Below are 27,444 nucleotides of genomic sequence, written 5' to 3' on the forward strand. Positions count from 1 at the left end.
TGCTTCTCCCCACCTCTGCACAGCTCCAGTTGACAAAAAGAAAGAATTCATCAGTAAGAAGAAAAATGCCATTTGTCACATACGACTTATACCAGTTACTAAATGCTTCAGACAAAAGAAAAGGAACACTACAAAAAGCAAATATGACAGGTCTGCACTGCCACATAAGTTTTTATTTAAAAATTTAAAGGGAATTTCAAATTAGTAAAAAAAAATCACTATATCGTTATCCATATTAACTTCCAATCTGTTACTAGTGTAGTTTCTTAGCCATATGCCATAGCAATTAACTGGACAACCTAACTCCCCCTCAATAAAAGTATTTCCTTCTATCAGATTTCTCTCTCCCCGCCCCAATTTCACTAGATGTTCTTCTTTGAACTTTTACTACAACTCATAGGAAATAGAACTCCTGACTTCCATTCCTTACTTCATCACTTCATATAGTTTTTGTCACTTCACATCTTTGTCTGCTTTCTGATAGAAGCAGCTGTAGTCTGAACATTTCAGCCTCACTGGATTTTTCAATGGTGTTAAGATTACTTTTCTTCCTTCAGAGAAAAACGTATCAACTGCACTAATCCAACATCAAGTGCACTAACACATTGCATCAGTCAGTCTCCTGAAGAACACACATGAAATGTAAATGTTGCTCCCCTGGATACTGTTTTCATTGTCATATCCAATGGTATGCTGGATGGGATACTGTTCAACTGGAAGTTTTACTAAACTGCTGTTGAACACTATTAAAACGTTCTAATAGGTGTGACTTATTGACCGGAAGAGTCGGTAAACAAATGCAGTATAAGTGACAGTACGAAAATAGAGTAACAGTAATTAGCGATGTGACTCCATGAGTAATAGGAAAATTGCTTTGACCCAGTTGATGGCAGTAGCAACAAAACCTTAAAAAAATTTTTTTTTTTAAAATCTATCCCAAATAGATGGGTTTTCTATTTTGACTTTTCCATTACCAAGACTTCTCAGGGTCATTGACAACATTTATGGTTGCCACAGATCCTGTTTCGCTAGTATCCTAGTCCATCTCTGTTGGGAAACACAGGGGTAGCTGTGGTCCACTATGTTTGTAAGACCCAAAAGAGAGGGGTAGAAAGACTAGCTGGCAGCGTATCCTAGCACATTGTATCAGGAGCTACTTGGTATCCATCAGCAGGAAGTCACAGTCACACAGCAAGCCTCCAACAACTTTTCGTCTCTTTGCAGAATACAAGCTCTCGAGCTGGAAACCCTGCTTTCTTGTGGTTTGTCAAGGGCATACCATGATACCTTCTGCGTGTTCAAGCACCATGCACAGTTTTGACCAGGCTAACGTACCATTTCTGGTGTTCCGCATGTAGTTGCACAAAGGCGTATCAGGTGTACAAAGGCATATCAAATCCTACCTTAAATTAACGTACTTCCACATTTATCCCACGCTACCCTAACTTCGGTGCCAACACAAACATTTAGTAGAGCATGGATTAATGAGAGCATAACAAAAACAAAGCCGATCTGTCTGTGCATGCTTTTTGTCTTTTGGAATCAGACCACATACGATTTTCTACTTCTCTTCTGATTAAAGAGGAATGATATAACACAGAAATCAGAGCATTTTAATGCAAAAGTAGAATTATCCTTCAGTATGCACATGAAAAAACATTTTATTTCTTTGATGAAAATACCATTCACTACAAAAAACCCTACCAGCTGCTCTGCAATGATGGAGATGACATGAGCAAGAACAAGCTCTTGGTAAGTGCTGTAAAAAACTTTGGTTTTACCTCTCCTCCCTTATCCTAGCAGTGTAGGCCTCAGTGGAATCCAATGGGGGTAATATCCTAGAATATAATAATGCCAAAAAAAAAAAAAAAAAGAAGAAAACAAAACAAAACACACACACACAAAATCAATACCCAAAATTTCAGGGGTCCTGGCTGAACAACTCACAGGAAATGCACTGCTTTCAGTGCAATAATAAAAGGTCTGATGATATACTTGGAACGTATGAGCAAGGAAGAAAATCACATAAAGGCAAGCGGTATTGTCTGTGTGTTGAGAGGGGCAATGAAACTGTGATTGCATTATGGCACCTAGCTGTAGGTTTTACAAAGTAATACAAGAGTTTGTACAAAAAAATACTCGGTATAAGACTCTATTTTGGTTGAAGGAAGGTTAAAAAGTTATTTTGATCAAGCTACAAATAACCATAAGCAGTTTAGGAGCTCGTTCTTTAGTCCTCCAAGAAAAGGAGTTGAAGTTTGACAAATTCTGACTACAGGTACAGCGCATATATTCAGCACTGGTTATAATTAACCACTAGAATAACTTGCAACAAAGTTCACTGTCGTCTTAACTCTTCAGATCTAGATTAATTTATCTAGGTAGTGCTGTAATTCAAAGAGAAATTATAGCTACCAGAGCAGAACAGTCCCGGAGGAGCGGAATGGAGGCTCCCTCATCAGGGGCCAGCAGACAACTGACTGTGTCAGCCCGGCGCTTCGCTGCCCGAGTGACAGGTCCCAGCTCTCCCCAGGTCTTCCAGCGGCAGCTCCTCCCTTCTGGGCAGACGGACAGGGGAGCGTGGTCTTCAGCTCTGGCTCCGGGGGACCTGACTCGGGGCAGAAAGCAGCCTTTTATAGCCGGCACGCAGCTGCTCTGGCTCACACCTACACACTCTGCTCCCGGAGCAAGGCGCTTCTGCCGGGAGCCCGCATCCCTGCCTGCCCGCGGGAGCTGCGCAGACCGGCCCGCCGCGCTGCCCATGGGACCCCGCCGCCCGGCGCTGCCCCTGCGGCCGCCCCTGCTGCTGCTGCTGCTGCTGGCGGCCGGTGAGTAGAGCCGCGGCGGGCCCACCGCCGGGGCTCAGCCTGGGGCCGGCGGGGGCTCCGGCGCCGGAGGAGCGGTGCACGGGGGACCGGTCCTTCGCGCGGGGAAGCGCCCGTCCGGCAGCGCCCTCCCGGGCCGCCCCTGCGGGACGCGCTCGCCCTTCTCCGGGCGCTCCGTGCCCTGAGGGATGGGGCTTGGAGGCGTCTGGGGGGCAGAAGAAGGGGGGGAGGAAAGAGCGTTAGGAGAAGTGATCGTGGCAGGTGAATACCTTCACACTTTGAAAAGACGTACTTTGAAAGATTGTCTAACGCGCTTGGGCGTAACTTGAGTGTAACTCACCCAAACGGAAAATACCGAGATGCCGGGTGACGGCTGTAGCTGCACTGACAGCCCATCCGTTTCTCAACTTCCATGTGCAACAGGGGAGTTTTGCTGGAGGGTCTCGCATTACTTTTTTAAAGTTCATCAGTAATGTGCAAGTGTGTTAAAAAGTTCAGTATTTAAGATCAGATTGCAGATTGCATGTGTAATAATAATCTTTCTACAAAGCCAATGCATTTGCCCACGCTCTTCTTGTGGCTATTAGAGAGAGCTATCTCAGTTCAAAAGCTAGGAACTGCTAGAACTCAGATTGCCTACAAAACTATAACTGGGTTATTCTAAAAGAATGAGTCAGTCTTTATGAATAAGTTATGATGTGAGAATGTAATTAAAGGACCCCTGCCTCATACCTGAGCATAGCCGACTACTCACTTTGCAAGTATTTAATTATTTTTTTGTCTCCTATGTTCTATTTATTAAGCAGTATTAAAGACTAGTTGTAATGATTTACAGTCCATTTCCTCATAGGTTTTCTGAGGTATTAATCAGTATAGTATCTGAATGTACTTATTTCTTTGACACTTCTGTGAAACTATATTATCATCCCTCTTTTTCAGACAGGTAGGTGGGCTGACACAGAAAAGCATCCACTAATTTTGCGTTCCCGTGGTGACACATTAGAATTCTATTTTACCTACGACTACTTAAAATTACGTGGAATTTCAACTACTAAAAGCCTAGCTCTCACTGAGTAGTTTGGTACTCCAACCCCAGGATATTGAGCAGGCTGGGAGCGTACTATTAGTAAACATCGATAGGCATTGTTCTAAAGTGATTAAACTTACATCATGCTGAACCTTTGTGACAGCTGTAAGGACAAAATCCAGTTTTCCAGAATAGCACTCAGCTGCCTTAATTAAGAGATTCTCTTTTGTCTTCTTGCATTTTTTTATACATTCCTACACAGCTTGCAAATTCACCAAACCAAATTTTGCAAATAGAAGGATACTAAAGACAAGAGCCTCAATTAATTCTTGTAACAAATTCTGTGCACAGAATGAATCAGGGTTTGGGGGTGGGGAAAAAAGGCAATCGCATGATTAAAGACCATAAGGTAAGATGCTTGCATAATGGGGCCAACTTAAGGTACCACCAAGCTCACTGCCCCAATTCTACTTCCTGACCTCAGCATGCCCCTATTACTCCTTCTGCATTTTGATCATCCTCCAGACTTCATCCTTTGCACGGCACAAACCTCAGCAAGAACATTAAGGAAAGCTATGAAAGACTGTTTCGCTGCTTCTGCCAGCCTAGAGTGATCATTACAGAGAGCCTGGCTTCGGTCCGATAGCTCTGAGTCAGGCATCACAATCACCCATTCCGTAGGCAGGGAGGAGGAAGGGAAATGCAATTTACCTGTTTCTCAATGCTTGGTCCACAGTATCAAAGCAGGCAAATTTATCCTTTAAAAAAACTGACGTGAGTTTGTGGAGATAGCACATCAGTAGTCGGCAACAAAATGAGGCGAAAAAGGCCATTCCTGATGGCTTACGAAACAAGAGGAAAAAATCTAAGGGGGAAAAAAAAAGTTTCTATAATGCATACAGTTCAAAGGTTTCCACTTCTGGCAAGGTCTTGGAGATGCACCAGAAAGTCTGCTTATTCCCAAGTTTCAAGTTCTGAACTACTGGAGCACTGTGACTGTACAAAGGAAATATCAGTATAGGAAATCTTACACATATTTAACATCAAAAAATGTTTCTGTAGCCTCAGTCTTTGAAAGAATGGCTTAAAATTTCTTTTAAACCCCACAAAACATCATAGACTGTATTAGATGCTAACGATTAATGTAGTTATGTATCATAATTATGCAAAGCTGTGCATCTCAATAAAAATATAATTATGTATCTGCAAAAATAATTATTATGTTTGCATTGTGCCCATTGCAAAGAGTAAAATGTTATGGGAAATAGGACCTTTCACGAAAAATTAATGTGTTTCTAAAATTTTTTTTTTTTTCCTCTATGCATATGGAAATTTAAGGGACTGGATTTTTAAATACTATTGTAAGCTATTCAGAAAACTAGGAAAAAAGGAGACTAGGAAGGTATAGTGAAAAACATCTTGCAAAGACATAATAATGTACAGCATTTAGCACAATCTGAACTCTCAAGAGCTTATACAGGCAACAAACCAAGACAGTATGATGAAGTTCAAACTCTCCAAACATGGCAGGGCTCTGATTTGGGCAACAGGAATTACAGTTTTGAAATCAAGCACAACACAAATATAATGTGATTACTTGCTGTTACTTTCTCTCAGGCTGTCTTCAGTATTTATTTAATTTTAGTCTTCAGAAAGTCACCTCATGGTTTTTGATGTCTCTGGCTTATTAATTACAATCACAGACAACTGCATAGATTTGTTTGGGGTTTTTTCTTTCCCATCTGCTATTTTATGGTGCCTAAAGTAGCCTTCGGATTGGTATGGTTTTGGTTTCCCTTCAACCTATACTTTTAAAGCAGCTACATCACATCCAGTTAAATCTGAGTTTGCTAATGGACTAATCTCTTCTAAGTTTTTTTTTCCTCTCCCAAACATCTTGTCTTTAAAGTTTTCTTTCAAGAACGAGAACAGTTGAAACTTTGGGCACACCCAAGTTCCAATTCCTATTATGCAATAAACACTGGAATTAAATACTATGAGAATATTAACAGCTATAACAAGACTAGACTCAAATTGTCTAACTGTAAATTATTTTTGTACACTTAGTTGTACTTATTTCCTGTGACCTCTAGATATCAAAACAATGTGGTTTTGATTTTTTTTTCATACACATTATAAAGCAATGGAATTAAAATAAACACAATCTGGTTCCCTCCCTTTTTCCCCACCCACAATATTGTGTTTGATAGAGCTGCACACAATCTGCATGACAAAAACAAAAAACAGATTAGACATAGAGGGATGACACTACTCTTTCAGGAATGTATGATCAAACCTATATATAAATGAGAAGTCTTCATAAAAACAAACAAAACCACACAGAAGATCATACCTTAATCATGAAACATTTGGAAATACACAGAATGTCACTTCATTCTGACTGTATTCCACAGAAGTTCTGATAAAATACTTTGGAAATTTTATTATGTTGCTAATATACTAACACTACCATCATCATACTGATACTCTTATTGTTTCCATAGTTCTATGCGTTCTGGGATGGTCTTCCGTTGCTTTTATTAAACTCAGGTTACAAAGCTGTCGGGGCAGAGACTTTTCCTGCGGTCATGTTCAGGGTATCTACAGTACCATACAGTCTTGGTTTATGCCTGGATGTCCAGATGCTGTAACACAAATAAATTGCAAGGATAAAAAGTTCACGTCCTTTTCTTTAACTTACATGGCACATTTTAAAGATTTATACCTGAGCTCCTCCAGGAGTAGACAGTTCATCACTTCTACTTTACATGGATTTAACGCAAGGGACTGAGATTTGTCCAAAGTTATCAAACAATTCTCTTATGCAGCCAGAAATATGACTTGGAAATTCTTAGTTTCCTCTTCTTGTTTTGTAGCTCTCCTACACCATCCCTCCCCACTTGCCTGGAACTGAGACACAATGTAAAAATTCTTCAGGGATTTTTTCAGAATCACGTAACACCATGCAGAGCAAACCCAGCTTTGCCATTAACTTCTAACATAGTTCCTCTTCAGACATTACTGGCTAGCTACAAGAGTCTAGCCAAATCTTACCGAACATTTAAGAGTATAAGTAGTTGTCATTTGTAATGCTGCAGCCTTATTGCAGTTTTTTTTCAGCTGGGAATTTACTGAACCTGTACTGACAGTGAAGATAACACTTTCAACACTTCGTAAAGATAAGAATCTGGTTATACTCAAATGGATGCTTCTGCTACCCAGAACTGAAACATATATTCAGACCTGCAACGGAATGGGAGATGATCACGTGTCAGTTCCACAACGTAACTGTTATTTTGACACCTAGAACTACAGGTTCCAAAGAGTCCACCCAGTACACCTTATGGACCCTTTGGGAAAGCGTGAAGGATCTTTTTACCGCAAAACCTATATAACTAAAGAGCAGGTAATATCCTGGAATGGGAGCCAATGACACAATAGATACTATTCACTATCTTAGCAGGAAGTTTTAGTGCCAATGAAACAATTTTTAAATGAAACTGCAAGTGACTACATAGCCAAGGAAGCTTTTTTAAACTCCTCAAGATGTGATTGCTTTTAATCAATAGCCAAAGATGCATATCCAAGTTTAAGCATTATTGTTTCAACATCCTCTTCTCTCCCTAGATCACAAAGCCCACAAAGCAGGAGGGAACAAGATCTGGGACTAGTGGCCAGTCAGAAACGTCCTAAATACTGTTTTAGGAAGCCTAGCTATTTTCGTAAGTAAGGATTAGCTACAAACATTCTTTCTAAAGCTTTTTTTTACTGTTCTCACATACAAACCAATTGTATTTCTTAGTGAGGTGATTTCATGAGGTGTTTAAATCCCTTTGTTTCCTGCAATTACAAGTGCTGGAGGTCACCAGCATCCCATGCATTTCAAGTTGTGCTGGGAACAATATTTTGCTGGCAGATCTTCCATTAACTGATTATAGTTAAACATATAATCTATTATACTAGATTAGTCTATTAGCTAGTCTATTATAATTATATAGATTATATACAAACTGTACAATCATATAGTTATTCTGTAGGAAAATAAATATCAAAGCCTTCAATGACAAAGTCTAAATATTTTTTCTGCTGTCTCTCTCACAGATATTACCAGTTATTAAAGCTTAATGTCTTTCCCAATCTGTATCCAGTACGGGGAGTTAAGGTTTATAAACTTCTCATACCAAAATAAATCATCAGTTTAATTACTAAGACAACTCTAAATCAGCAGCCTTCCACTAATTTGTTTTGTACTCATCCAACTTCTTAAAAATTGCTGCAAATAGCTTGGAGCCTGCACTGCAAGCTGCCTATTACCATGCAGGGTCTTTGATGCATTAGCTCAACCTGAAGGATGTCATGAAGCCCTAAAAAAAGTCATCTGGTGTCTCAACATTTATCTGCTGCCCTGGACCTACTGCTTTAATACTGACATGGGATAGTTAAAATAAAGTTCCTAAATACAGTGTTGTTCTGGAGAAATAATGGTGAGAATCCCTTAAACAACAACAACAAAACTCAAACAAAATGAAAGAAACAAACAAAAAAAAGCAACACTTCTTCTAATTTCCCTGGAAATGACGTCAAGCACCTGCCCGTTTCCCTGCTCTACACCCACCCCACCACCCCTGCCAGTTACTTGGCTTCTTTGTCTAAAAATGAGGAAAAGCAGAACCCCATCATAGGGAACATATTTGTTCAAATGTAAAGCATTATATTCTATAAAATAACATGGGCAAAATTGCATGTTATGATAAGGAGAAAATACTGCAACGCTTAGGGCATCTAATCTTAGCGGATTAGTGGAGCTAGACCACAGAACACATGCCAGCCTTGCCAGTTTTAGACTGCAGTCTGCCATTGTATGCTGCCTTGATGGGAGGAAACCACTGCAGCTATTCAGAATGTTCAGTATTCTGCTCACTACAGATTGGGGTAAACAGGGACTGGGTCAAGCAGTGTGGCCTCAAAGTGTCAAAAAGAAAACTGTATTATTTTCAAGTACTGACATTCGTTATCAAAGTGTAAAAAAAAACCCAACACGTTTTATACCTGCATGTTTGATTCAATAAAAAATAAAGAGTTTTTCTTCTACAGTTTATAAAGGCACTTTTGGGGAAGCCCATTTTAGAAATCGAAGAGGAATTCTTGAATTAGCCGGAGCCATTAGATGTACTACAGGACGATCTCCTTTTGCCTACCTACGCTATGGATGCTATTGTGGTCTGGGAGGAAGAGGATGGCCCAAGGACAGAGTAGACTGGTAAGAGTAACTATTTATCTGAGTGATTAAGTGCTGAATGTATGCAGATGACAGAGTAAAAGGACTAAAATATGAATTAGGCTTATTTAACATCAGTGAGGGAACCAAGTTTAAACACATCTCAGACTGCTAAGAAACTCTGAAGCATGAAAATTGTGTTACTGTAGATCTACGTGAGTCTTACTTGCCTTCAAATCAAACTCTCATTGCATTAATATTGGATTCACAGTACAATTGAGCTTCTTTGCTGTTGCTGTTTGGCCAAGAGCTGAAGAACTAAAGTCTTCTTGGAGAAGCTTTAAAGCTCAAACATTCAAGCTACCTATATAAATTAAAATTAAAAAAAAATTGCAATTGAAAAATCTTTTGATTCTACTGCCATCCATCTCATTTTATTAGTATTCAAAATAATACACAGAAAATTATGCAAAATTCAACCTGTTGAAAAATAACTTTTGAATAAAAGGAATTATGAATTGTTACTAAAATAATTCTAAAAGCAGACTTTTGTGTTTATTACTAAATCTCAGCATCAATTTTATTTATAATTGAGCATTAGCTGACAGGAAGATGATTTTCTGGTTACAGTAGTTAAATAAAGATTTTATATTTTCAAGTTTATCATTATAATGATACATTTCCCCACCGTATGCGACATCTTAAGTTCTGACGTATGAGACATGTATTGTAAATTAAAAGAAAAACAAATGTCTGATACTCACATTTAGGGTGGAATATATGGAAAGTTCAAATCTGTTTTTTTTGGTTTGGTTTGGTTTGGGTTTTTTTGCATAAAGATTCTAGTCGTGATTAGACTTAAAACTCTTAGAATCTTTGCCTATATATTTCAAGGTTTTGGATGTGTAATCTGCTACTTTAAAGACAATTTTTTAGTTGCTACTTTAATGACTGGGAACACATACAAAAAGAAGGGACTATTATTAGTTCTAATCATCTGTATACCTAAAGATAATGATGGAGAACCTGCAGTTTGCCAATCTTTCATTGTAGGCCATTTTTTCACTTTGTAGAAGTGCCACAGTAGCAAGAAGCTGCTTCTTCGCAAAACATGGTTAGCTATTTGTGGTCTGGGTTTTAATAGCTACAGAATGTTAAGAACAAGCCAGAAGTGAGTGTACGTACTTTACTGCATTTGAACAAAATCAAGAATTGCACCAATTGAATGTAGAGACAAACATTCTTACCAAGTTTGATTTCTTAAAGTTTGGAGCCACATTGTGGGCTGTTTGTATTCAGAATTATGCCTGAAAACTAGTTAAGTGATAATACAGAAATACTTAATCTGAAGTAAGAATGTCTGTAATGGAATTATTCAAGTAGTAGTTATTGCAATTTAGATGTTTGCCTGCCACTTATAAACTTTAAAATGGAGACAATCATATATTGCTAAGATAAAATGCAAAATCCTTAAGTATCTATTTTTATTTGAAATGCTTAGAAGAGGACTAAAGTAATTCTAAAAATTTTTGTAAACACATGAAGATAGACTGCACTATGGTAAAAGAAGCCGTATTTCCTGGTTTATTTACCTTAGTACTGCTACAAAGACTCACTAGAAGTCTTTTTTTTTTTTTTTAATTTCTACGCATGAAATGGATGTATTGAGCTACTTCATGGGCATGTGCTGTTAAACTGTTACGTACTGCAGGATCTTTAAATGGAGATTCATGTGGAATTACCAAGTAATTATTTAATAAGCATAGGAAAGAACAGTAATTGCAAGTGAGAGCTCACAGCATTAACTTTTTCTATTGCAGACACAAATTCCTCAGGCAATCTAAACACCATCTAAACATCATGTGTCTACTATAATATGATGGTTTTAGGCTACCAGGAGGAAACTGAATGACTAAATGCAAAGAGCTCGCAGATCTATCCTGTTCTTCCACTGAGTCCAAAAAAAAAAAAAAAAAAGTAGTATAGTTAGTTTGCAGCAAAAACTTACAAGCTAACTAATTTCAGATCCTTTTTACCTTCCCCACTTGCTATTCTGGGCTTGCAATGACTCTACGCGAGAAGAGTAATTTTTTTTTCAAGCATTAAAATATGCCATTAATGCTTACCTCTACTGTTCAGTTCCACATGTGATAGAAAGTCTATGAATTCCTTGTCCCATTTATGACAAGGACAATTTTGAAATCATCATTTTGGGCAATTTTCCAAATTTTCTCATGATACTGAGCAAACAGCTTTAGTTATATTACGGCATTAAATAGCGCTTGTGCCTATTTATTCCTGAACATTTCACCTGCTCTCAGCTTTTCTGCCACCATCTAAGGACTTTGCTACAGATGACATTTATGATAGTATGCTACGCCCTAACAAATCTTCTTGTCCCTTCCCTATTAGAAACTGTTACAATAGAAAAATAGATCATTCATTATCTGACAGACTATTCTAGCATTTAATCTTTTTCTTGGAAGGGGCTAGGAGGGAAGCATACCCACATAAAAGTTTACTGTGTTTAAAACTGAGAATGCTTTAAAGATTCCTTGTATTTTCATCTATAAGGAAGTTCAACTAGATCAATGTTATCAGACATTTTCCTCATCATTAATTACATGAAAGAATACTAATTTTTTCCAGGTGATCTATTAAACAAGTACCTTGCTTTGAGTCCTGAGCAGGTAACTGTACATTCGCGTATGTTGACTTTTATTATTTCACAGCCTGTAGAAACATGCTAATAAAAAACATCCAGTATGAATTAAGGCAAGCCCATTTCTGTTACTCTCAGGTGCTGCTTTAACCATGACTGCTGCTATGGTAAGGCAGAACGAGCAGGTTGTCACCCGAAGATAGAAAGTTACCACTGGGAATGTGAAGACAATGCTGCTGTGTGTGGTAAGTGAACAGTTCTAGTTTTTGGTTGGTCGGGGGATTTGGGTTTTTTTTTTGGTTTGGTTTGTTGTGGGTTTTTTGGGTTTTTTTGTTTGTTTTTGGGTTTTTTTTATTTTGTTTTTTTGTTTTTGTTTTTTGTTTTTTTACTTCTACTGATTGTCTCACTGACTTCATAGAAAGACATTTTCTTAATTAACTGTAAAATTCTTATTTCACCATCCTTCCTTTTGTGACTTTTTTGCCAGGGTAAGCTGTGCGTCCAGAAAGCACAGCTATGCCAACCAACTGAATGCAGTTTCTTCTTCTTAATCCCCACCTACTGACATACATAAGCAAAAAAAATCTGATCTACAAGCTTCTACTACCCTTTCAGAAAACACTACCAAAAAACCCCCTCTTTTTATTCGGCATTTATGTATGTTGAGGAACCATGTTATGCTACTCCCTGCAGGTCTCCAACTAGAGAGCAACTACAAACAGGAGGCGAGAAAATTACAACTGTTTAAAAAGCTGTATTTTTATACTTAGCAGAAAATATTTCACACCATTTATGATGGACAAGTTTTTGGCATACTTACCACTGATCGTGGCTGCAATTTATGAATGAATTCAATTACAATTTACAATTTCAAACACTGAGGTAATAAAATATTTGATGAGTATGTTTATTTATGGAAGTAACATGTCCACAAGCCATAAAATGTTGATTTGAAAATATTTACATAATTAGAGTACAAGCTGCAACAGATGGCTGACCACACCCTGATAAATTTTGTTCGATTGCTCCAAAATATGAATGTAATATACTTGCCATGCTATAGTATAAAAGAGAAGGACAAAGAGATATCAAAGAAACAAACAAAAAACATTTAACAGGAAAAAGTAGCATTTCTTTTACATTATTTGTTCACAACTCCCTAAGTTTTAGCAAATATTTTCCAATACACTTCAAAGACTTTTTGAATCTACAACGTCTCACAAGCCCCCAAAATTTGCAGGGTTTTTTCTTGTTGTTGTTAGTTTTTTGGGTTTTGTTGCTTTTGGGTTTTTTTTTTTTTAAATCAGGTGCTAGGTCAACATTGCTTTGCATGTAATTTTATGCTACTACCTAGAATGCAAATCAGCTTGAGAATTCGTTATTATTTGCACCACAAAAATGCAGACCTTTATATAAACTTGTTTACAATGAGTCTGAGTTTCTGACTACCATAGTTTAAAGGCAACACAGCAGCCCATTCAGAGAAAACACAAAAACCTCTCATTTCATAACTCAATTTAGAATTTGCCTGACCTGAAATCATATGAAAGTTTTTGACAATATTTCCTTTCCTCCTTTTCGTTCAACCTTTACTTTGCCCAAGTGTCTACCTCATGCAGAATCTCTACTTGCTCATTTCCTCCTCTGCTCCCGAAGTACTAAGTGTCTTCTCTCTCAAACTACGTGATTAACTGTGAAGTTACAGTCCACCTATATTTGGCTGTAAAGGTTCTGTTCCTGTTCCAGTCCAGAAGCTGACAATATTTTAAAATACTGGCCAAGATAGTAGACAGTTTCATCAAGAAACAAAGCTGAAACAAAGTGCCTGGCATACCATGGAGAAGATAAGTTTGAAGCAATAACAAGAGAAGGAACAGATCTTCTCAGTTAATGTGGTTTTTTTTAAACCTATCACGTTGTTTATGCTATTCATGCTATTGAGTAGTTCTTAGGGTAGCTAGCTGCAGCATCAACTTATATACATTAAGAACACTTCCATTTCATAGCAGAATTTGAGTTCATTCACAAAACTGAACACTTGTTCTGCTCCTAGACAAATCTCAAACAGAGATTTGGCTAAGCTTTCAAAATGTTAAATACTCAGACAAAATATATCAAGGATTTTTCAGTTTACAGACAGTTGCAGAGAGAAAACACACACGTTTCTGGGTTGGCACAATAAAACCAAAATATATTGCTGTAGAAGAAAACGTTCATGCCAGGAAGAAACGTTCAAGCCAAGAAATTTGTTAAATTACAACACTAGAATTATAAACAAATATGGCCAGGCATGGATTTTATCATCCTTAAACAGCCTTTACCTGACTTCTTACTGAATGCCTTAATAAAAAGAGGTGGGCGATTTAAGCTGAACATGGAACATCTTTGCATCCCTTATTTCACATATATAATTTTAATGCTACATCCTTTAGTAGACTAAAGCATATGTGAAATGGAAAATATCTTCCCAAACTCAAGTTTCACTAGAGCAACACGGCGGGCAGGGAGGGTCACATACCACTTTCTAAAGAGGAATCAGTTATCAGCGTTCCTTTAAAGAAGGTGAAGAAGGGTATTTAAGTCTTTATCCAATTATATTGGATATAGTTCCAAGACAGTTCCACTGATTACCAACTGTCGCTAAACCAAACCATGCTTCTATATTCTCTGTTGCTGAGATGTCCATAGAAGTCTGCCTGAAGAACATGAAAGAACTGTAAGTCTTAAAGCTCAGTACAGTTCCTGCACTTGAAATATAAGAGCCATTTATATGGCAAACATGGAACATGAGGTAGCAATTCTTGGTATTCCATTTGGTATTTTTAATTACTTCAGACTAACATCAAACTTACTGTGTTTTCTTTCAGAATCGCTAGAAGACAAATGTCAAAAAATGGCATGTGAATGTGACCGTGAAGCTGCCAAATGTTTTTCTAAAGCTCCCTATCACACAAAATACCTTTTGTGGCCAGACTTTATGTGTGATGAGATTCAGCCTTTGTGTAGATATTAGGTATACAACATCAGTCTTTATGAAAACTCTGTATGTATTTATATCTAAAATGACTTTTTTTTGTCGCGATAGTGACAACAAATGATTTTCCCCTTTCCTGATCCTCCTTCCTGCCATCTGAGCCTCTTCACCCCAGAATGACCAAAGTCAACATTTATCCTCTTATTTACCTTCTACAATGTATGGACTAAAAGCAAGTTCATTAGTTCTGTGTAAGCTTTTATTGACTACATAGGAATTTGAGTTTATAAGCTTAAGGAGTAACTGACTTAAAATTATTTCGTTTATATTCACATTCACAGGTTTTTCAGATTCATAATATCATTCACTGTAAACTTTTCATCCCCCCTCCACTGGCTACAAGATACAAATCAAACTCTTCCACTAACATTTACCTTAACATTTGTTAACTTTGAACTGACTGGAAGAAATGCATGAAGTGACAGTGTAAGCACAAAGAACTCTCTCATCCATATTAAACACTTATTACGAAGCCTAATTTAACTTTTGCATCTCATTCACCTTAAGTAGTGCTACCTGTATTAAAAATTGCCTAATACAATTCTTTTTTTCTAGTATTTACTTTTTAAATACAGTTTTCTAATAAGTTGTTCATTTGATATGGCTCAAGATCCTTACTTTACGTACACCTTGAGTTTCCTGTAGGCACAGGGAGAAGTTCTACCCTTAAAACTTCAGAGCCAGATTTAAAAGTGCAAATGCAAACTATCACCAAGACAGATACATGAAAAAAGTAGCAGTTACTGGGATCAACTGCCTTTCCTGTAAGTGCTTGATCTTGGACAGCATGAGTTTGCAAAGTTCAGAAGTGTATATACCTCATAAGGATGTAAAGATGGTTTTAGCTAGGGTCACTTCATAGTTTTCTGAAACCTTTTAGGACGAGAAATCTGTAACATGAATTGCTGAATAATACACTTTTTCATAACTGCCAATTTTAACAGTTTAAAAACCAGGAGTTTAATGTCTGCTTTCATCCACCTCACTTAAAACTGCCTGGCTACAGAACAAATTTACACAAGTCAAAGCTAATGACAAGTACTTCAATATAAAAAAAAAAAAAAAAAACAACACTTCTTTAGGAAGGACGAAGATTTCAAAAGAGGTCTTTAATTTTAAAAAATATTCATAGGCAAATTTAAAGTTCATATTAATGATACAAATCAAAAAAATAAACCCAAAACAATGTAGAATGCAAGGGGACAAAACTCTTGAAAAAAATCTAACTTTTGCTTCAGTCAAAAACCATCCATTAACAAATGGCAATCCTGTTTATACAAAATAACTTTCCAGTCAATATTAGCTCACAGATCTGGATACACACATTATATTGCATGAAGATGTAATTACAGTGTCAGGTCACTTTTCCAAAATAATCCTTTTAAGGGATAACCCTGAATTTAAGAATTAGCAACGGACTTCAAGAGGAGAGCATTAAAGAAGCTATTGATGAAGTCTAACTGATCTGAGTAAGAAATTTTGAATTTTTTAAAAAAAAAAAAAAATAAAATCAGTGTAGCTGTTGAGAAGACACTGATTTTAAGGCAGGCTTGAGAATAACCAGAATGCTCAAGACAGAATGGAGAAGTTTGATTTGATCAAAAATAGGGTGACATGACTGTGTAACTTTTACATAGCTAAATTAGGAATGTAATTTTTTTTTCCGATAGAAAATTCCTTTCAGATAACAAAGCCCATCCTCAGAGTTAGAATCAGCTGGTTTAAGAGTAACTTACCTTAAGGCTTTTTTGTATGTTTAAGTTAACATAATCCACCACTTTCACTGCCACATATATAAAGAAGCAAAGCTTATTTCAAACATCCATTTTTAGAAGCTAAACAGCTCAAAAGTTCCAATTCCAGTCACTGCACTTGTGTCTCCAGACGCCTTACTTCTTTAACCACAAGATCAATGTTTATAATTGGGTTAAAGTACAAGGCCCAGTAAAACAAACAATTGCAGACAAACTGAGGAATAAAAGGCCAAAAAATGGCAACAAAAAGACCCTGGGTTGAGACTTTCCAGAAATGTCTCCACATTCGGTGAGGAATAGTCCTGTGAAAAAGGAAAAGGAGAGGCTTAGAAGGACTTTCCATTTTGTTTTTACCCATTCTAAGAAAAGCTAATATGTGCTGCAGCCTCAAACTATTTAGCACTTACTCAGGTACCAGTAAAACATCATTTTGCACTCCAGAAAAACTTTCTTAAAATACAGTAACACTAGATTTTATATGAGGAAGCATTAAGTCAATTTATTCAGAACAAAAAGCACAGCAAGTTTAAGTGGTCAAATTCCAGATTTGTCATAGATTTTTTCCATATACCCTGTTCGTTTTTGAACGTGCTCTGCCCTCTAGCTGCTGGCAGAGAAAGTGAAAACCCAGTATACACCAAAACAAGGATTCCTCCTATGCAAGTTCTAAAAACTATAAATGAAAGATCACAGCAATTATGAAATAATATTAATATGCTTGAATTAAGGCTAAAGCAGTAACTGAAAACAGCAATTTCCATCACCTATGAAAAATAATATCAGTGTAACTAAACTTATTTATGATCCTGAGGACTCCTCCTTTAATAACTATATTGTAAGCATATCATGACAAAATTCTTATGTATTTAGTTCTCAGCTGACAGCTAATACCAGTTACCATAAAAGGCAATTCTCAAGGTAAGAGTTAATATTTACCCAATGGTTAAGAACATACTTATTACCGTTACTGCATTTGCTACATCTGATCAGTAAAACAGCTGTAAGAAACCCTTTCAAGTATTCACAGAAATAAAGATATTCAAGAGTGAGTACTAGTATACATGCGGATTCAGATTCACATGTTCTTATTAACCTCAGAGTTGTGGTTAGACACATTTCAGTGAGCAGCTGTGAAATGGTAAGACTCTTACTTTCTATTTATAAGGCCATGTACTTCCTACCCTCTTCAACAAGCTCAGTAAGACTTACTTCAATTCTCTTCTTGACCAGAGCCTCCAAAAGGAGAGTAATTCCAGAACAGAGAGCAACATGGCATTTACAATTATAAATCTTGATGTCCAGTAGTGCATATCCAACCAATCCCAAGCAAATTCAGCTATCAACTGGTATGGCAAAAATAAATACTTCACAATGAATTCTCTCCACTGTTTCCAAGAAGGATCTTTAAGGTCCTGTAAATTAGGATAAAAAGACTGTTGGTCAATTTCCTATTAAACAGACACAATACTAGCTTATTTCCACTACTTTTTTGTTGAAAAATTGTTTTTTCATACATTGAAAGCAGTAACTTATCTTTACTATACTTTCTGGTAGATAATACTATCACCCAGTAATCTCCATTAGATCAGAATAAAATATGAGAGACAGACCTTATAATGTCGTTTGTTAAAATACAGCCTTTCTATAGTAATGTGAACTTCAAAAAAATCAGTTTCACAGATTTAAAGTCTTAAAAGCCTTAAATCAATCTTATTAAAGGTAATGGTCACAACACTGGTGATCACATACAATAAAATTAAGGAACCACTTAGCTTGTAGGACTTTTTTTTTTTTAAGTTGTATTGTAAAGAGATGAAATGGTGAATAATTACATCATGTGGTTTTATGCTGCTAGTCTTAAAACGTTTGTAACTAAAGCAAGTAGCGTATTTAATGTTTTGAACACTTACTAGTAGTTTTGTGACAATATCTTCATACTTATCTTCTTGCGTAGGGCAAATTGTGTGGATGAAAGGTAGGAAAGCTTCTGCGTAATCAAACAAATATAGGTATAACATACTGAGTCTTGGAGAACTCTTCAGTGCATACAGAAGAAAGAGTGATTTTCCTGGATTTACTGCCTGAAAGGTATCAAATTAACAAGTTTCAAACAATGAAAAAATAAACTGAAAGGGACATACCAGTTCTTAGATTTTTCTGACAATCATTTTTCAAAAGATCTTTTTTCAAATACAACAGTTCATTAAACTGAGCAGTTTTTCAAAAGGTAATTCTACTACCTTTACACTCCTCCTGGCTTTAAGAAAACTTTCTTTTAGAGATGTTATTTTAAAAATACTTAATATACATGACAGACTTTGTATAAAATTTACCTTATATTCCCAAAGGTTCTGTGGTGGTTTAACACCTAAAGTTTTCACACATTCCAGTTCTGCCAAAATAGCTTTTCTATGGTTATTGTTCTCTATACTGTAAGGCTCTTTCGTGAAATCCTCCTCTGTCAGTGTTAGAAGGAGTCTACAAAAGCAGAAGAATTCAGAAGGTAAACAGTGCCTCTTCACCAAAAAGATACGACTAAGAAATTAGCAATTACATACTGAAACAATAAGCTACTCATAGAAGTTATCACCTTTTGGATTACATTCCATATCAAGTGTTCTGAATCAACTGCATCTCAGAGCCTGGGTTTTAAATATCCTTCTTTTCAAGTTTTCTTTTGCCTGCTTTCAGCATGCAAATTTATCAGCTTGTTGGCTATTATTGAATACAGTTCTTCAGTACTTCACAGATCTAGTCTGGTCTCCCGAAATCAAACCTAGAGCTCTTGGGTGGAATGCAACAATGCATATAGCATATGCATATTTTCACAGGAAAGAAAAGGTGGAAGGGGTGGATAATACATTAGTAGAATTTTACTTTCAGTATCATTTCAGTCTGCATTGTCAGCATTTTAAAAAGTTAGGAAATTTTCAGTTAGTTTGCTTAGTATCTACTACTAAAGTTTTCAACTACAAGTGTTAAAACTTCCCCTGAATTTTACTCTGATACTTCAACAGAATATTCCCACAATCTATGGAACGAAGTGCAGTCATTTCACAATATACTGTCCCTAATGAAAGCTATCCAGTAGTCCAATCAAATGACAGCTGTTCTTGACAGCTGGCCTCTCACCTTCCATTCACTTTCTCCAGTAAAAATCTTTCTTTATAATGTGAAGCCCATGGGCCTAGCTGCTCTAGCCAAAGTATCACTTCCTCAGCAGTCCATTTAGCAACAGGCTTGTGGACAAGAAGATCTTCTTCAAATTCTCTGCTACTCCAGTGATATCCAAGTAGAACTACCTATAGGTTAGATTTAAAAAAAAAAAAAAAAAAAAAAGAAAAAGAAAAAGAAAAAAAGAGATCCTTTACCTGCAAAGCAAATATATTAATGATACAAATAAACATGCATTAAGGGGCTTGACATGTGGAATCTTCTATTTTACGGACCCTAGAATATTCAGGTTATAAGAAATTATCTCGAAGTTTTACCCAATTTGCCTAACTTTTGTTTGCTGTATAATGCAATTGTAGTTCCTGACAGACAACTCTGAATACTACCTTATTTACTCCGCTCAGCTGAAGTCTCTTCCGTGCTGATGATCTTTTTTATGTGCATGTAATTTAAGTGTATGTGATTGCATGCTTAATGAAGTAAATATGGAAAACCAATCAGGTGAAACTTACTGCTACACAAGTTAAAGCTGTCAGAACGCCTGAGAAAAACCCTCCTCCTCGAGGATTAATTCTTCCTGTGTTCAGAACTGTAGGGGTCTGGTCATTCCCATATTTTTGGAAGGTTGCTAAGCTGCGTGCTACATCACTGTTTTGTTGAATATCTTCTTTTCTTTGTTCAATGGCATCAGAAAATAGCTTTTCAATAACATCCCTAATGAGAAAAATATTTGTCATTGTACTATAACCATTGAGGCTGAACATTCAGAAAAGGGACGAATTTTTTGATTTTTGTTTTCCAGCCCCTACTAAAGACTGTCATCTTTGAAAGCAAGAAAACATTAGTTATTAATAGTTAGTAAAGTTAAACTTAAATCAATTACTTCCAAACAACATTTTCCTTAGCTTCTAAAGATAGAGAAAGTTAAAATATCACATTAAAAAAAATGCTTATTTCTTATATAAAACTAGAATTGTGTGTGCTACTGGCAAGCCTTGATTATTCAAAAATGCTAAGCAAAAGACAACACAAAAGCCTACTATCTATTTATTAAGATATTATTAACCTAAGATAAAGTATTATTAACACAAGAACTTGTGCGCAATTCAAGACAGCAAATCGATATTTCTAGCTTTGTTCAGCAATAAGATCACATTTCTTCCTATAAATAATTCCTATTACAGAAATAATTACACAATTATCAAAGATCATTCTAACTTACAGTTATTACAAAACAACCAGCTGTATTAAAAGATGCAAGTGTCTCAATACTAAAAAAGGATCCCTCCTCTCCATCCCCCAAAAAATCCAGAAAGGGAAAAAAAAAACCCACAAAACCCAGAACAAGGCCAATCAACCCGCCCCTTAGTTCTATGCAGCAAAATGTGCTTGAACCGTTCAGTACAAGTGCAGAACATGAAAGACTTCATGATTTAAACGTCCTTGCGACAATTCAGATTACCAAAATACAAAAATCTGCAGCAAACTGAAGAAACCAGACAATTAATTTCAGTGGTTTTAGAAATCCAAAAATGGCATAGTACACTCACCTGAGGAGGATGTTGACTTTGGGGAATCCCTCCCATTTTTCTCTGCATTCGGGGCATTCGTTCTTCTTGGACGATACCCACCACAAGGCTAGGCAATGTCTACAGAAACTATGCCCACAGTTCAGGGTGGTGGGATTGACCAGAATGTCATAACAGCAGTGGCAAAGGAACTCACTAACTGATACCTGCCGACCAATCTCAGGAGTAGCACGTGTTTCAACTTTTGCCCTCTCTGTTTCACCTTGTAAAGTCTCATCTTCTTCCATTTTCTTTTATGCCTTATGCAAACAGAAAGCTCTCTTAGATCTTCAAACCAGGTAAAGCATTACTTCTGCAAAGCAAGAAGATAAATGTCATTAAGAAAAAAGTTACTATAGAAGTTTAGAATTGCAAGCAGTATAATTTATCATTTTAATTCTTTTGTGGCTCTAACGGTTTTAAACTTTTTAACTAACTTAGCTCTCCCCAAAATGAAACATGATCTTCTACTTTTTCAACAACATATTCATTGCAAACTACAATCAAAACCAGATTCTAGGTATAAACAGCTGAGCTCAATCTCCCTATATTTTCTCTTCCTGTGTTACATAACACATGACAGTGAAACAAAAAACCTCACTAATTATGATTCAGATGACTTCAGATGATCTTTAATCACGGTTTCAGCAAAAGACACCAATCAAAAGAAACATCATTAGAAAATACCATTACAGAATCCAAAAATAAAACACCAGTATAATGTAATGATCTAATTTACTCCATCACTATTCCTTCCAAGCATATGGAATAAAACATTGCTAACAAAGGTCAATGCTAGATATTGCTGGGCAATGTTAAAAACAAAAAAAAAAATTAAATCCACAAAGTCATATGCTTCAGAATTATAAAAGATTGATCTGGATTGATCTGCTTGCCATCTCACCGAAGGACTGAACTCCGAATTAACTTTACTGGTAATTACTCTTTGCTAGTATTTCAGAAAATGCACAAATTAGAAGAGTTTAAGATTGTTCCAAGCTTACCAAAAATATAAACCTATTTGTTTGACATTCCTACTATATTCTCTCAGATGGCTGTATCTAGTTTCTTAAGAAAAACACTGATCCAGATCACTTACTCACTTACTTACCAGTCATGGTATGTTAGAAGCTATCAAAACCTATACAATTTTCATCTCAGGCACTACCAAACCAAAATATGCTTACACTTTCCACTATGTGGCTCCTGCTTACTACCAAGTAACCATCTTTACATCCAGATGAAGCACAAAGAGGTAAGCATGCAAGTCGGTAAAGAATAAAAAAATACAAGCAGTACAGAAATACAAACCAATAGTGCAACTAGGATCCTCAGACTGCTTACAAACGTGTCTTTTCCCAGGAAAGCAAAGACTGTTGGCTTTCTAAAAGAAAAACCTAAAACTCCACTTACAAGACGAGAAATAAAAACAAGGTTTTGCACCTAAGAACATTCTTCGAGTTTTCCTGGAAGAGAGAGACAACGGGACTTCTGTGGGTGCAAAAATATTTCACGACTCAGTCTCTGCACCAAATAAGAGAAGGGCAGAAGTAGAAAGCTTACTAGCTCCTGTCCTGCCTCCTCTTTCGACTTCAGCCTGCTTCCTCCCCGCTGCGCTGCTACCAAAACCGAGACACCGATGCCCCGGGCCTGCAGCGACGTGACGGTCGTCTCCTCCCCCCCCGGCAAGGCAGGGCCCATCTGCCCGGCGCCACCAGCTCACCCCCTGCCACGCTCCCAGCAGCGAGGGGAGCCCAGCGAAACGCCACCGTTCAGGCACCCCCGCGCAGCAAGCACAGGCGAAGGTTCCGCGGTGCCCAGCCTCAGCCATAGGCAAGAAGCCGGGCCTCAGCCCCGCCGCCCCACTCACCCGCCGGCCGCCACGGGCCCGGCGCACAGCGGCCCCCGCGCCGCTTCCGCACAGCCGCCGCCGCCGCCCCGCGGGGGCACGCCCGGCCCTAGCGCCGCCGCGCCGCCGGGGCTGGGAGGGGCGCGCAGCTGCCGCGGCCCTTCCCACCGCTCGTCGCGTCACGGGAAACGCGGGCGAGCATCCTCTCGGCGGGGGCGGGTTTGGCTCCCAGCGGCCTCCCCCTTGCCTGGGGCTGCGGGAGGAAAACTGCGCTCCCAGGTCCTGCGGCAGGCTCCAAAATGAGAGGGGCTCTCTGGCAGGGGTAACGCCAGTCTGCTCTTCTGCTGAGCGGCAGCAGCAAGCTTATCGATACAGTCTATATTTTCTTTTTTACCGTTTTTTACCGTTAAGTGTTGTATTTCAAAGTTTTACAATCACCGGTTAGGAACACCACTAAACTCACGTTTTTCTTTATACACTCACTTTCATATTCATGAGAATTGAGGCGCGTTTGCTGAATGGATGTCTACACACCCAGGTAATCGTCCTTCACAGGAACTTTGTTCAAAGTTTATTTTACAAGTGAAGATCTAGAGGTCCAATCGCAGAAGTAAATTAGACTTCTAGATGCTAGTTTGACTGCAATGCTAATGCACACTGCACCAGATTGGTTCACACAGAGACTATTTTTACCACATGAGCGTATATCTATATATACACACATTTACAATTATTTATATCAGTCTCTGTTCCCTTACTGCATTTCTTTTTGACTACAGTCCAAAGAAAATTGAGTGATTTTTTTTAAAGTACTGTAAAGATGTATTTTTTCACTGTGCAACACAGTGACATTTTCTTAAAGATTTTGTTCTTGTTCCAGTTTGATACAAGCTGCAAGTCCAGTTTAAATGACATTTGAGCTACCAAAACCAAATAATTAACTTCTTAATTTTTCCAGCCTATTTCAATAAAGAAAATAATAGTCTCCCATTGTTTCCTCTCCCATATTATCCAGATTTCTCCAGAGGACAATTATTACTGTGCTGACACATATATAGCTCTGGTTTTGTTTGCTTTAGAACTATCCTAATCAGATTTCTTATGGGACAGAAAAACATGTAGCTGAAAAGTTCGTCAACTGTTTGAGCAATGATCCAATATTTGTATATCACACTGTTTTACTTAACAGTTACTGCTTCTTCATTTGCACGTGGAGTTCTGTTAGCAAAACTGCAATATTATTGCTCAGATCTGTTTGTGACAGAACAATCAAGATCCAATTCTGGCCTTCTTTAAAGTAATACATTAAAGGTACTAGACAAATTTCCTCTTGACATGGAATAAACAGGCATTTATGCTCAAGTGTACATGCCATTTCAAGATTTTTTTAAACACAAAATTCTAGCTATAACAGTTCAGGGATCATTGGAATGATTATGGATTCCAAAGCAGTTTTCAGCTTTAGTCAAGTGCAAATTCAAACTCCACATGCAGCACAGAACAAGTGCAGACAAGCAGATACATCCATACAAGCTTGCTTCCAAGGCTTATTTTATGAAAAGATCTTCCAACCAGCTCATACTTAAGTTTATTTGTAGTTTTAATTAAATATTTGAAGTTAAGTCCCAATCAGCAAATCCTTAAACTACCTATGTCTTCTAGATTAGAGGAAGTTTGTCTAGATCTACCTCAGTACATGTGAGGCGAAAATGTGGCCCAGAATATTTAGGCCCTGTTCTAAAATCTAGTTTTTTACTAGGTTTTTTTTTCGTGTGTTAGTAACATCATTCGATGTTCAGTAAAGTAACAGAACATACAAAAGTGTTTGATACAGTCTGTGCTGCAGACTTATGTGATGTTGTGGAAATTTAGCCTTTTTGTTCTAGTTTATAAAACTTTCATGTATAAAAAAGCAATGCAATCTTGTAAGCTGTTTGTATTGCTCTCTCCCAAGAGTACCCAGTAATTTGGAAAGCAGCCAACCTTTTCTGGTGTCATTTAAAAGATGAGAGAAGTCTGATTACAAACCACATATTCATAAGTGCAGTTGCTTTAATATATACATGGAAGAGAACCAAGCAGGTACTTAATTAATCAGGCAAATATGTTATCTTCTGAAATTAAACAAAAGCAAAGATGTACGTCCTCTGAAACATTTCTTGACACATACAATTGCAAGCAGAAAACTAATTAAGGAAAACTACACAATAATGGGGATTAAAACTTCAATAAGTATCATCAGAGTTCTAAATTCTTCTTAACACATTATAGCATTCCCTTTTTATTGCAATATATTATATACAAGAAGACAGTAAAGAGGAGACTATTCCTAAAGAGGAGCAAAGCCAGAGAATGAGGCACCTGGGCTGTCAACTGCACCATCAAAAATTAGATTTTTCTCCAAATCAGATCTTCTCAGAAAGCAAAAGGAAGGCAAAGTACTCCCACCTATTCAAGCTCTAGTTGTACAGTTTGGGACACTAGTAATGATAGTGGCAAATGCAAACAGAAGTCATCTAATAGTTAAAAAAAACCCAACAACCCAAAAAAAACAACACAAAAGTAAATCTGAGGGAATTAATTGGATATTAGACCTTCAAAGAGAAAAGATGTCTAGTATCACATGGTAGATCTGACTACTATCAACTAGACAGAAATTGGTTGCGATGGATAATTGTCCTAATTCAGCCGAGTACTTTTCTGTTATTGTAAAAAATTACTTTGTATGCTATATGCAGGGCACATTTCCAAGATGATGGCACCAGAAAAAACCAGAGCATACAACACTATATCCAAGGTAAAACTGTATTAACTCGTTGTGTAGATTATTGCACCACATAAATATTTTTGGAGCTACTATCACCAGAGTCAATGCTAACTCTAATTGCGCTGGTTTAATCCTGCTATTCAAGTTCTTTATACTTTTTGTCCTTCCAAGTTAAAAATAACTTTTTTTTAATAACTAAAACAGAAACGCAAAAAGATTCACTTAAGTGTTTCAAATTTTCCTTCTAAATACGTAATAATACATATATGTTGAAGTAGAAAATGTCTAATCTGTAACACATAATACTTCAATTCCTATTAAGTAACTGCACTTTATTACAGCATCTTACATTTCTACTTGCATTTTAGCTTGAGTTCGTAGGTGAATGAAGCAAAGAATTCCTGGATTTGTCAGCTACTTGGGGAAAAATGTCAGGTTTCTGAAACAGCCATCAAGCACTTTAAAGTGCCGTGAGCACTTTAACTAGAAACTGCAGGAGCATTTCTTAAATAATAGAGGAGTAACATGAAAATTTTAGGCTTCAGCCAATTTACTACAAAATAGAAGAGTCTCTACTACTACTTTAACTAACCTCTTACTGAGCACCATTTAACCATATAGGTGATTTGCTGGGAGTGCATGTAGAATAAATTGCTTATACCGAAAAGGCAAAACTTAATCTTGAAGAATCTTTAAAGGCTCTCTCCGCTCAGTCCTGCATAATTCCGTATCTTCCACTCTATGCTGAAATTATGTCCCAATTTACGGAGAATTTTCCATTTGTTTTCATTCTGCTGGAATTCTGGAAAAGATTCTTCATTTGCTGTGTAAACTCTAAACCCGCAGCACATATGCTAAACTCTGCATACTGTCATTGCCCACAACTTCTGTTTTCTGCTCTTGTGCAACACCTTATATCCTGGGCAGTTGTTTCCTTCCACAGCACAGGTCAGGGACATCTTGCAGGGCGTTGAGTTTTGTTTACAGTTATTCTATAACGATGTTTGAAAGTGCTGGTTTTATCATTTTGACAGGAAGACAAACGCTTCTTCTGTAATACTTCAAGCCTACCAGTTCCTCCGGACTTTTCATCATTAAGGCATAACCAGCAGTGGTTCTCCACTATCCTCCTGGTACCTACTCAGCAAATGCCCATCCCTTCTTTGTCGCCGGTGCTAATTCTGCCTTTCCGGTCTGAAAGGCAAAGACCTTGTTTTCCAACATCTGTGACATTTCAAAACACCGCACAGAAAAATAGCTGTTTTAGGGCTCCTTTTCCGCTGCCGGCCCTATTACAGCTTTTCCGCTCCGCAGCGGCTGGCAAGGCTGTCCTCCCCCGCCGTTACACGACGCGGCAGGCAGCTGAGGAGAACTTCTCAGGCCTAACAGCTCGCGCTGCAGCAGCGGCGGGTCTGCTGCCGTTCACACATAGGCGGACAGCCCTTCCCTCCGGGAACACTTCCTCAGCCGCCCCGCCCAGGCAGGGTGGGCCTGGGGCTGCGCGTACGAGCAAACGCCCGGCACGCCGAGAGATCGACTCCCGCCCGCTGCCAGGCACCGCCCCAG

At 37.7% G+C, this 27,444-nt stretch overlaps 2 protein-coding genes across 8 annotated transcripts; one reads left to right on the top strand and one right to left on the bottom strand.

The window, feature by feature from the left end:
• The first annotated feature begins 275 nt into the window (after window positions 1–275).
• On the top strand, window positions 276–16,252 carry LOC142089063 (phospholipase A2-like). Its single transcript, XM_075165018.1, has 4 exons — window positions 276–2,828; window positions 8,947–9,112; window positions 11,871–11,977; window positions 14,600–16,252. The coding sequence occupies exons 1-4, from the start codon at window positions 2,444–2,446 to the stop codon at window positions 14,743–14,745; spliced, it is 804 nt and encodes a 267-aa protein (XP_075021119.1). The 5' UTR covers window positions 276–2,443; the 3' UTR covers window positions 14,746–16,252.
• Window positions 12,058–27,438, bottom strand: BFAR (bifunctional apoptosis regulator). 7 transcript variants are annotated; one of them, XR_012676091.1, is made up of 10 exons: window positions 22,574–22,728; window positions 21,245–21,575; window positions 20,207–20,408; window positions 19,653–19,822; window positions 18,854–18,998; window positions 18,431–18,601; window positions 17,730–17,932; window positions 16,503–16,822; window positions 14,251–14,428; window positions 12,058–12,789 (listed from the first exon to the last, which is right to left on the bottom strand). XR_012676091.1 is itself a non-coding variant. In XM_075165017.1 (8 exons), exons 2-8 carry the CDS (start codon window positions 21,508–21,510, stop codon window positions 16,630–16,632), a joined length of 1,350 nt encoding a protein of 449 aa, XP_075021118.1. In that variant the 5' UTR covers window positions 21,511–21,575; window positions 26,471–27,438; the 3' UTR covers window positions 15,861–16,629. The 7 variants fall into 7 exon arrangements, 5 of the variants coding, with proteins under 5 accessions (XP_075021118.1, XP_075021116.1, XP_075021117.1 ...); XR_012676092.1 differs by lacking the exon at window positions 14,251–14,428; XM_075165017.1 differs by lacking the exons at window positions 12,058–12,789; window positions 14,251–14,428; window positions 22,574–22,728 and adding an exon at window positions 26,471–27,438 and having other exon boundaries at window positions 15,861–16,822.
• Window positions 27,439–27,444: the final 6 nt, after the last annotated feature.

The sequence above is a fragment of the Calonectris borealis genome, chromosome 16, assembly GCF_964195595.1.
Source record: "Calonectris borealis chromosome 16, bCalBor7.hap1.2, whole genome shotgun sequence".
Lineage (NCBI taxonomy): Eukaryota > Metazoa > Chordata > Aves > Procellariiformes > Procellariidae > Calonectris > Calonectris borealis.